Source organism: Oncorhynchus masou, chromosome 27, assembly GCF_036934945.1.
Source record: "Oncorhynchus masou masou isolate Uvic2021 chromosome 27, UVic_Omas_1.1, whole genome shotgun sequence".
In the NCBI taxonomy this organism is placed as follows: Eukaryota; Metazoa; Chordata; class Actinopteri; order Salmoniformes; family Salmonidae; genus Oncorhynchus; species Oncorhynchus masou.
The window spans coordinates 11983122-11995166 of NC_088238.1; the positions used below are offsets into that span (position 1 = coordinate 11983122).

At 45.9% G+C, this 12045-nt stretch overlaps 1 protein-coding gene across 1 annotated transcript in view; it reads left to right on the forward strand.

Moving 5' to 3' along the window:
• The window catches only part of nuak1a (NUAK family, SNF1-like kinase, 1a), a 23366-nt gene extending 13250 nt beyond the window's left edge, over window positions 1-10116 (forward strand). The window contains exons 4-7 of the mRNA XM_064939242.1: window positions 2021-2086; window positions 2230-2349; window positions 3872-4004; window positions 7467-10116. Of these exons, the coding sequence (XP_064795314.1) occupies window positions 2021-2086; window positions 2230-2349; window positions 3872-4004; window positions 7467-8590 (1443 nt within the window). The 3' untranslated portion in view covers window positions 8591-10116. The remainder of the gene's footprint in view (window positions 1-2020; window positions 2087-2229; window positions 2350-3871; window positions 4005-7466) is intronic.
• Window positions 10117-12045: the final 1929 nt, after the last annotated feature.

The following is a 12045-nucleotide window of genomic DNA, read 5'->3' on the forward strand; positions in this document are numbered from 1 at the left end:
GAGTACAGTACCCTACAGCAGGCCAGAGTACATTACCCTACAGCAGACCAGAGTACATTACCCTACAGCAGACCAGAGTACATTACCCTACAGCAGACCAGAGTACAGTACCCTACAGCAGACCAGAGTACAGAACCCTACAGCAGACCAGAGTACATTACCCTACAGCAGACCAGAGTACATTACCCTACAGCAGACCAGAGTACATTACCCTACAGCAGACCAGAGTACAGAACCCTACAGCAGACCAGAGTACATTACCCTACAGCAGACCAGAGTACATTACCCTACCAGACCAGAGTACAGCAGACCAGAGTACATTACCCTACAGCAGACCAGAGTACATTACCCTACAGCAGACCAGAGTACAGTACCCTACAGCAGACCAGAGTACATTACCCTACAGCAGACCAGAGTACATTACCCTACAGCAGACCAGAGTACAGTACCCTACAGCAGACCAGAGTACAGTACCCTACAGCAGACCAGAGTACATTACCCTACAGCAGACCAGAGTACATTACCCTACAGCAGACCAGAGTACAGTACCCTACAGCAGACCAGAGTACATTACCCTACAGCAGACCAGAGTACAGTACCCTACAGCAGACCAGAGTACATCACCCTACAGCAGACCAGAGTACATTACCCTACAGCAGACCAGAGTACATCACCCTACAGCAGACCAGAGTACAGTACCCTACAGCAGACCAGAGTTAGCTCACACAATAAGACACATAATTGCCCTTCTGTGCCCATGTAGCAGCCCATCCCCCACCCTCAGGCCCTCTCCACCTCCAGGTTGAGTGCTGTTCCCTGGGGAGACAGAGAGGGTGTTGGCCCTTTGTCCTCCACAGTCCCTACAGCTGGTGGCTATGACTGATGTCATTACTGTAGGTCCTGGTGGAGTGATGTCATATCCCCAGCTGGGAGAGACTGAGGGTGCATCCCAAATATAGTGCACTACTATGGGCCCTGGTTAAAACAAGTGTGCACTGCAAAGGGAATAGGGTGCCAGCTGGGAGAGGATGACTGACGGATAGGGCTGGCTACAGCTGCTGCTGACATCCTGGGAGGGAGTTGTCGGGGGCAACCGTGACATCCTGGGGAGGGAGTTGTCGGGGGCAACCGTGACATCCTGGTGAGGGAGGTGTCGGGGGCAACCATGACATGGTGAGGAGGGAGGAGCCGGACATAGAGATACAGTAGGTTAGGACAGGGCAGCGCTGCAGTGACAGACGGAAGGAAGTGTGGCAGAGTATAGACTTCCCCTGCTTCCTCCCTACAGATAGGGAGGGAGGGAGGGAGATAAAGAAAAGCGAGAGAGAGAGGTCGGCCACATCTTTCTTTGAGCACATCTGCCCTCCATGGTGAAGTGAATTATCAACACACAGTGCATGGTCAAACTGTTCACGTGGTTCTTCTGGTTCATATTGAACCATGACCACACTTCCTGTCACTGGCTGAATTCCAAATGGCACCCTTATCCCTACACGCACTGACTACTGCACTCATGACAACCTGGGCCCATGGGACTCTGGCCCAAAGTAGTGCACTATGTAGGGAATAGGGTGGCGTTTGAGATGTGGATCCTGTGTCCCACATGTTTAACAGCTGTGTCACCCAACAACACGAGAGATGTACTTTATGTCATTGAGATGAATTAAAGATGCTACATTTATATAGAACATGTGCCACTTGAAAATAACCATTGCGGATGAGCTCACCAAACATAGTAGACAAAAGAAAGGTGCGCATGTGTGTGTGTACGTGGGTGTGTGTATGTGTGCGCGCAGGTGTGTGTGTACGTGGGCGTGTGTGTGTGTACGTGGGCGTGTGTGTGTGTACGTGGGCGTGTGTATGTGTACGTGGGCGTGTGTATGTGGGCGTGTGTGTGTGTACGTGGGTGTGTGTATGTGTGGGCGTGTGTGTGTGTACGTGGGCGTGTGTGTGTGTGTGTGTGTGTAAATGGGTCCCAGTTTAATTAGACTTGTTTTGTACTCCTGTTTTGTCTTTGTAGAACGGAGTGGTGCACAGGGATTTAAAACTGGAAAACGTGCTGCTGGACGAAAACTGTAATATCAAGGTAAGACCTCTTGTCTTTCATATGCTGTATTTCAACACAGCATATTAGGGATAGGAACAGTCTCTTTACAGGTGCAATCAGGGATCTGCGAGTCTTATCCAAGGGTCATTTAACGTTGATTGTCATGCTCTTCTCTCCTCCAGATTGCTGACTTTGGTCTGTCCAACCTTTACCACAAAGACGAGCTCCTTCAGACGTTCTGTGGCAGCCCTCTGTACGCCTCACCAGAGATCGTCAACGGCAGGCCCTACCATGGTCCAGAGGTACACACACACACACCACACACACACACACACGGTAAGACACGAATAGCCCACATGGCAGGGAACAAGGGAAATCCTTCTCTTCACTTCTGATCTGTGTCATTCTGAAACCCAGAGAGTCTTATTGCAGAGCTGCTGGACTGATCCTGCTGTAAATCATATTCTCTCTGAGGCTCATGGAAATAAGACACAAATCTAGACTCCCGGGTTCTCACCAGTGGAAAAGCCCCACAACAAATTCCCTATAACAGTTGGATAAGGGAAACACTGAAGGGAACCCCCATCCCAAAAAGTGCTCTTGCTCCCTGGGTCTTCTGGGTTTGTCCTTAAGCTGACAAGTGAAGGTAGTGAACACCCGTTCCTGTCTTGGAGGAAGTTTACTCACACACACACTTCTGACACACACACACACACACACACACACACACACACACACACACACACACACACACACACACACACACACACACACACACACACACACACACACACACACACACACACACACACACACACACACACACACACACACACACACATTCTGTCAGGCCCAGCCAGCCAGGCTTCACAGCCACTTCCCCAACAGCCAGCCCAGGTCAGCTCACTCATCTGAAAGGAGTCTCAACATGTTACCAAACATAGACCCAGAATGACTATGACTCCAGGATTTCACTGAGTCCCATCATTTCATGAGACATTAGGAGCCGCCCCTCTCCCACCCTACAGTAAATCTGACATAATGACCCCTACACCAGCTGACCCTGTCACCCCTCCTCTACTCCATCTCCTTTAGCTTCCTGATAAAAGCCGTTCCTCGGTTTGACCCAGCTGGTCAAAGAGGCCGAGACCGACAGAGTCCTCGCCAACAATCACAGCTCTATATACACGCACTGAGGTTATGGAGTCAGGGGAGTAGACTTCCCCAGAGACTAATCGTCCATTGTTTCCCAGCTAGCTGTGATGTACAGAACACTGTGATTCCTGGAGATTATCTCAGCTAATCAGAGAATATGGCCTGTGTCCCAAATGAATCCATATTCTCTATGAGCCTTGGTCACTACGTAGGGAATAGGCTGTCATTTGGGCCGAAGCCTAAGGTCTATACCTCAGAGCCAAAGGCAACCTCATCAGAACAGAACCCAATCACTTAAGTCACAGACCTTGACATGGCTTTTACAACAGCAATCAGTGTTTGGAGAAGATACAGAATCTTGTTATTCTTTCTGTTAAAACACATTAAAGGGCCATTATCTTAGCCAGCAGACGGGTGTGAAAACAGTAGGAAGTATAACCATGACAAACCAACAGTAGTAAATCAGCAGCCTTGAGGTCTGTGTGCTACTGAGGCCACCATACAAGAACGCTATGGACAGTATTGTAACTACCAGTGTGTTGTGTTTCCAGGTAGACAGTAGTGTTTCCAGGTAGACAGTATTGTAACTACCAGCGTGTTGTGTTTCCAGGTAGACAGTAGTGTTTCCAGGTAGACAGTATTGTAACTACCAGTGTGTTGTGTTTCCAGGTAGACAGTTGGGCCCTGGGAGTGCTTCTCTACACCCTGGTCTATGGGACCATGCCCTTCGATGGGGAAGACCACAATAAACTCATCCGCCAGATCACCAACGGAGAGTACAGGGAACCTACACAGTCATCAGGTACTAGTTTAACTCTGTTGCTGTGTCCTCTTTCTTTCTCGTGCTGTAGCTGTCTTCTCTCTATCTCGCTCTGTAGCTGTCTCCTCTCTCTTTCTGTAGCTGTCTTCTCTCTCTTTCTGTAGCTGTCTCCTCTCTCTCTCTGTAGCTGTCTCCTCTTTCTTTCTCTCTCTGTAGCTGTCTCCTCTCTCTCTGTAGCTGTCTCCTCTTTCTCTCTCTCTCTCTCTGTAGCTGTCTCCTCTCTCTCTTTCTGTAGCTGTCTCCTCTCTCTCTCTCTCTCTGTAGCTGTCTCCTCTCTCTCTTTCTGTAGCTGTCTCCTCTCTTTCTCTCTCTGTAGCTGTCTCCTCTTTCTCTCTCTCTCTGTAGCTGTCTCCTCTCTCTTTCTGTAGCTGTCTCCTCTTTCTCTCTCTCTCTGTAGCTGTCTCCTCTCTCTCTCTCTGTAGCTGTCTCCTCTCTCTCTCTCTGTAGCTGTCTCCTCTCTCTCTCTCTGTAGCTGTCTCCTCTCTCTTTCTGTTGCTGTCTCCTCCCTCTCTTTCTGTAGCTGTCTCCTCTTTCTCTCTGTAACTGTCTCCTCTCTTTCTGTAGCTGTCTCCTTTTTCTTTCTCTTTCTGTAGCTGTCTCCTCTTTCTTTCTTTCTCTGTAGCTGTCTCCTCTTTCTTAGCTACAGAGAGATGGTCTCCTCTTTCTTCATCTCTCTGTAACTGTCTCCTCTTTCTCTTTCTGTAGCTGTCTCCTCTCTCTCTCTGTAGCTGTCTCCTATTTCTTTCTCTCTCTGTAACTGTCTCATCTCTCTCTCTCTAGCTGTCTCCTCTCTTTTTTTGTAGCTGTCTCCCCTCTCTCTCTGTAGCTCTCTCATCTCTCTCTGTAGCTGTCTCTCCTCTTTTTGTAGCTGTCTCTCCTATCTGTAGCTGTCTCCTCTCTTTCTGTAGCTGTCTCTCCTCTCTATCTGTAGCTGTCTCTCTTTTTGTAGCTGTCTCCCCTCTCTCTGTAGCTGTCTCCTCTCTCTCTCTCTGTTTGTCTCCTCTCTCTCTCTCTGTTTGTCTCCTCTCTCTCTCTCTGTGTAGCTCTCTCTCTCTCTGTGTAGCTCTCTCTCTCTCTAAGGGCTTTATTGGCATGGGAAACATGTGTTAACATTGCCAAAGCAAGTAAGGTAGATAATATATAAAGTGAAATAAACAAAAATTAACAGTAGACAGCACACATACAGAAGTTTCAAAACAATAAAGACATTACAAATGTCATATTATATATATATACACAGTGTTTTTACAATGTACAAATGGTAAAGGACACAAGATAAAATAAATAAGCATAGATATGGGTTGTATTTACAATGGTATGTGTTCTTCACTGGTTGCCCTTTTCTCGTGGCAACAGGTCACAAATCTTGCTGCTCTGATGGCACACTGTGGAATTTCACCCAGTAGATATGGGAGTTTTTCAAAATTGGATTTGTTTTCGAATTCTTTGTGGATCTGTGTAATCTGAGGGAAATATGTCTCTCTAATATGGTCATACATTGGGCAGGAGGTTAGGAAGTGCAGCTCAGTTTCCACCTCATTTTGTGGGCAGTGAGCACATAGCCTGTCTTCTCTTGAGAGCCATGTCTGCCTACGGCGGCCTTTCTCAATAGCAAGGCTATGCTCGCTGAGTCTGTACATAATCAAAGCTTTCTTTAATTTTGGGTCAGTCACAGTGGTCAGGTATTCTGCCACTGTGTACTCTCTGTTTAGGGCCAAATAGCATTCTAGTTTGCTCTGTTTTTTTGTTAATTCTTTCCAATGTGTCAAGTAATTATCTTTTTGTTTTCTCATGATTTGGTTGGGTCTAATTGTGCTGCTGTCCTGGGGCTCTGTAGGGTGTGTTTGTGAACAGAACCCCAGGACCAGCTTGCTTAGGGGACTCTTCTCCAGGTTCATCTCTCTGTAGGTGATGGCTTTGTTGTGGAAGGTTTGGGAATCGCTTTCTTTTAGGTGGTTATAGAATTTAACAGCTCTTTTCTGGATTTTGATAATTCGTGGGTATCGGCCTAATTCTGCTCTGCATGCATTATTTGGTGTTCTACGTTGTACACGGAGGATATTCTCTCTCTCTCTCTGTAGCTGTCTCTCTCTCTCTCTGTAGCTGTCCCTCCCCCCCTCTCTCTCTCTCTCTCTCTCTCTCTGTCACATCTCTCTCTCTGTAGCTGTCTCTCTCTCTCTCTGTCTCCTCTCTCTCTCTGTAGCTGTAGCTCTCTCTCTTCTCTCTCTGTCTCTCTGCAGCTGTCCTGTCTCCCTCTCTGTCTCCTCTCTCTCTCTGTAGCTGTCTCCTCTCTCTCTCTGTAGCTGTCTCTCTCTCTCTGTAGCTGTCTCCTCTCTCTCTGTAGCTGTCTCCCTCTCTCTGTAGCTGTCTCCTCTCTCTCTCTCTCTGTCTGTAGCTGTCTCCTCTCTCTCTCTGTAGCTGTCTCCTCTCTCTCTCTGTAGCTCTCCTCTCTGTAGCTGTCTCCTCTCTCTCTCTGTAGCTCTCTGTAGCTGTCTCTCTCTGTAGCTGTCTCTCTGTAGCTCTCCTCTCTCTCTGTAGCTGTCTCCTCTGTAGCTGTCTCTCTCTCTGTAGCTGTCTCCTCTCTCTCTCTGTAGCTGTCTCCTCTCTGTCTCTCTCTCTGTAGCTGTCTCCTCTCTCTCTCTGTAGCTGTCTCCTCTCTCTCTCTGTAGCTGTCTCCTCTCTCTCTCTGTAGCTGTCTCTCTCTCTGTAGCTGTCTCCTCTCTCTCTCTCTGTCTCTCTCTGTAGCTGTCTCCTCTCTCTCTGTAGCTGTCTCCTCTCTCTGTAGATCTCTCTCTCTGTAGCTGTCTCTTCTCTCTGTAGCTGTCTCTCTGTAGCTCTCCTCTCTCTCTGTAGCTGTCTCTCTCTCTCTGTAGCTGTCTCCTCTCTCTCTGTAGCTGTCTCTCTCTCTCTCTCTCTGTCTCCTCTCTCTCTGTAGCTCTCTCTCTCTCTCTCTGTAGCTGTCTCTCTCTCTCTCTCTCTCTGTAGCTCTCTCTCTGTAGCTGTCTCCTCTCTCTCTCTGTAGCTGTCTCTCTCTGTCTCTGTAGCTGTCTCCTCTCTCTCTCTCTCTCTCTATCTCTGTAGCTCTCTCTCTCTGTAGCTCTCTCTCTCTCTGTAGCTCTCTCTCTCTGTAGCTCTCTCTCTGTAGCTCTCTCTCTCTGTAGCTCTCTCTCTGTAGCTCTCTCTCTCTGTAGCTCTCTCTCTGTAGCTCTGTAGCTCTCTCTCTCTCTGTTTCTCTCTCTCTCTCTAGCTCTCTCTCTCTCTGTTTGTCTCCTCTCTCTCTGTTTGTCTCCTCTCTCTCTGTTTGTCTCCTCTCTCTCTGTTTGTCTCCTCTCTCTCTGTTTGTCTCCTCTCTCTCTGTTTGTCTCCTCTCTCTCTCTGTCTGTTAAATAATGCCATAGATTGCTGCTAAAATCTCTGTCCGCCTCACCTTCCACTCTCTCCCAGATGCTCGTGGTCTGATCCGCTGGATGTTGATGGTTAACCCGGAGCGTCGAGCCACGGTGGAAGACATCGCCAACCACTGGTGGGTCAATTGGGGCTGGAAGACCACTGTGTGTGACTGTGACGTCCAGAAGGACAACAGTGGCTGCATCTCTTCTCCAACGCTAGCACGCTTTATCGACTGGCAGAACCGCACCACAGAGTCACCCAGGGTGGCGCTGGTCAAGCCTCCCCGCTCGGAACACCCCGCCGTACCCCCCCATGCTGGCCGCCAGCGCCTGAGGAAGTCCAGGAAGGAGAATGATAGCGGAGCGCTCCACCATCACACCGCGTGGGAAGACAAAGACAAACCAGGACTGAAGAGGCCCAAGGGGATCCTGAAGATGCATGTGTCTGAGCAGAGGTCCCACAGCCTGGGGGAGATCGAGCTGAGTCGCTCCCTGCACTTCCACGAGGGAAGGGAGCTGCCCTCCAGCCCCGAGAGGGATGAGGAGGAGGACGATGATCAGGATCGCCTGGGGGTCTCGCCGGCCAAAATGGTGCCCATCCTCCCCAAGAAGGGCATCCTGAAGAACAACCAGCAGCGGGAGTCTGGCTACTACTCCTCCCCGGAGCGCAGTGAGTCCTCTGAACTGCTAGGGGGCAGCACCTCCATGACCCCACCCGCCAGCTCACCAACAAAGAGGTCCATGGGGAGAAAGGGCATATTGAAGCGTAATGGGAAGTACGGCAACTCCACTTCCTTCCACAGTGGCTTGTCCAATATGAGCTTCCACGGAGAGACTCCAGGGGACTCAGGCCTCTCTCGCAGCCAGAGTAAACCCTCCAGTATTGTCTGTGAGGAGATGGGTCTCTCCAGTGTTCCCCCCTTAATGGGAATGGATTGGTCTCCCTCGTCCCCGCAGCCACACGTCAGGGCCTGTATGTCGGCTGAGGATCTACTCCAGCTGGCAGGCTTCAGACGGGGGCTCCAGACGGCTGCAGGGGGGCTCCATGGGGGGAAGGTGGGGACCCGAGGGACACCAGGGTCTCCTGGGGATGACGGCAGCTTCTCTCTGCTAGGGGACATGGATGATATGACCCAGGTCTACCAACACACCCTGGACATCAGCAGCAATCTGACCTAGAGGAGGTGGAGTTGGGAGTTTGGAAGGGAAGGGACATGGGAAGGACAGACACACACTTGAACCTTCATTTCTGGGTTAGGACTGGCCAGGTGTGTTGTGAACTGGGCATCCCAGCCACCTTAATGTACTGAATCTACCCTCTCAGAGACAGTGCTGCTGTAAATCTTTATATGTTCAACAAAGCTAAATAAATATTGTGTTGTATGTCATTCAGAGTCACAAACCATGCTGTGGTGAAGCTCAATGTAATGGACAGTTAGGACTACTGTTCATGTTATCTCAATGTAACAGACAGTTAGGACTACTGTTCATGTTATCTCAATGTAACAGACAGTTAGGACTACTGTTCATGTTATCTCAATGTAACAGACAGTTAGGACTACTGTTCATGTTATCTCAATGTAACAGACAGTTAGGACTACTGTTCATGTTATCTCAATGTAACAGACAGTTAGGACTACTGTTCATGTTATCTCAATGTAACAGACAGTTAGGACTACTGTTCATGTTATCTCAATGTAACAGACAGTTAGGACTACTGTTCATGTTATCTCAATGTAACAGACAGTTAGGACTACTGTTCATGTTATCTCAATGTAACAGACAGTTAGGACTACTGTTCATGTTATCTCAATGTAACAGACAGTTAGGACTACTGTTCATGTTATCTCAATGTAACAGACAGTTAGGACTACTGTTCATGTTATCTCAATGTAACAGACAGTTAGGACTACTGTTCATGTTATCTCAATGTAACAGACAGTTAGGACTACTGTTCATGTTATCTCAATGTAACAGACAGTTAGGACTACTGTTCATGTTATCTCAATGTAACAGACAGTTAGGACTACTGTTCATGTTATCTCAATGTAACAGACAGTTAGGACTACTGTTCATGTTATCTCAATGTAACAGACAGTTAGGACTACTGTTCATGTTATCTCAATGTAACAGACAGTTAGGACTACTGTTCATGTTATCTCAATGTAACAGACAGTTAGGACTACTGTTCATGTTATCTCAATGTAACAGACAGTTAGGACTACTGTTCATGTTATCTCAATGTAACAGACAGTTAGGACTACTGTTCATGTTATCTCAATGTAACAGACAGTTAGGACTACTGTTCATGTTATCTCAATGTAACAGACAGTTAGGACTACTGTTCATGTTATCTCAATGTAACAGACAGTTAGGACTACTGTTCATGTTATCTCAATGTAACAGACAGTTAGGACTACTGTTCATGTTATCTCAATGTAACAGACAGTTAGGACTACTGTTCATGTTATCTCAATGTAACAGACAGTTAGGACTACTGTTCATGTTATCTCAATGTAACAGACAGTTAGGACTACTGTTCATGTTATCTCAATGTAACAGACAGTTAGGACTACTGTTCATGTTATCTCAATGTAACAGACAGTTAGGACTACTGTTCATGTTATCTCAATGTAACAGACAGTTAGGACTACTGTTCATGTTATCTCAATGTAACAGACAGTTAGGACTACTGTTCATGTTATCTCAACCTGTATGATTAGGACTACTGTTCATGTTATCTCATTTATACTACTGTTCATGTATATCTCAATGTAACAGACAGTTTTGTTCATGTTATCTCAATGTAACAGACAGTTAGGACTACTGTATGTTATCTCAATGTAACAGAATGGTACTGTTAATAGTTCATGTTGATCTCAATGTAACAGACATGGACTACTGTTCATGTTATCTCAATGTAACAGACAGTTAGGACTACTGTTCATGTTATCTCAATGTAACAGACAGTTAGGACTACTGTTCATGTTATCTCAATGTAACAGACAGTTAGGAAGGTTCATGTTATCTCAATGTAACAGACAGTTAGGACTACTGTTCATGTTATCTCAATGGGCCAGTTAGGACTACTGTTCATGTTATCTCAATGTAACAGACAGTTATCATGTACTGTATTTCCTGTTCATGTTATCTCAATGAACAGATAGACTGTTCAACTCAATGTAACCAACTACTCATGTTATCAATGAGACAACTAGTTAGGACTACTGTTCATGTTATCTCAAAACAGACAGTTAGGACTACTGTTCATGTTATCTCAGTAACAGACAGTTGAGACTACTGTTCATTTATCTCAATGTAACAGACAGTTAGGACTACTGTTCAAGTTATCTCAATGTGAACAGACAGGACACTGTTCAGTTATCTCAATGTAACAGACAGTTAGGACTACTGTTCATGTTATCCAATGTAACAGACAGTTAGGACTACTGTTCATGTTATCTCAATGTAACAGACAGGTAGGCTACTGCTACAATATTGCAGATTAACAGACAGTTAGGATTGATAATGATCTCAATGTAACAGGTTCAGAGATATTGTTGTGCTCAAAACAGCAGAAACTGTAAATAAATAAAAACTGTTAGGATGATGTCATCTCAATGTAATGGGTACTGTTCATGTTATCTCAATGTAACAGATTAGGACTACTGTTCATGTTATCTCAATGTAACAGACAGTTAGGACTACTGTTCATGTTATCTCAATGTAACAGACAGTTAGGACTACTGTTCATGTTATCTCAATGTAACAGACAGTTAGGACTACTGTTCATGTTATCTCAATGTAACAGACAGTTAGGACTACTGTTCATGTTATCTCAATGTAACAGACAGTTAGGACTACTGTTCATGTTATCTCAATGTAACAGACAGTTAGGACTACTGTTCATGTTATCTCAATGTAACAGACAGTTAGGACTACTGTTCATGTTATCTCAATGTAACAGACAGTTAACTGGACTACTGTTCATGTTATCTCAATGTAACAGACAGTTAGGACTACTGTTCATGTTATCTCAATGTAACAGACAGTTAGGACTACTGCATCATGTTATGTAATGTAACAGACAGTTAGGACTACTGTTCATGTCATCTCAATGTAACAGACAGTTAGGACTACTGTTCATGTTATCTCAATGTAACAGACAGTTAGTTACTTATGTTATCTCAATGTAACAGACAGTTAGGACTACTGTTCATGTTATCTCAATGTAACAGACAGTTAGGACTACTGTTCATGTTATCTCAACCTAATGATTACAAAATCTATTTATATTGTTGAAACAGACATATATTGCCTGTGTGTTTTGGTCATTTCAAGACGTACTGAGGTGTATGTACCCTTCAGGAATGGTACTGTATAATAGTATTGCTTGATTGAATTGACATGAATGCCATACGTGATAAAATCCAGCAGGACATCTATTGTTCAGTATCACAGTGGGAAGGTTGAAGAGCAAACCGTGTGTATTGATATAAGTCTACTGTATGGGGACAGGAAGTGCCTTTATTAGTGCTATGTTATCATGTACTGTATTTCCTGAAGGTTTATGGAGGAACAGATAGATAACCAACCAAACTCACCACATGAGACAACTATAGGGTGGCGATTTA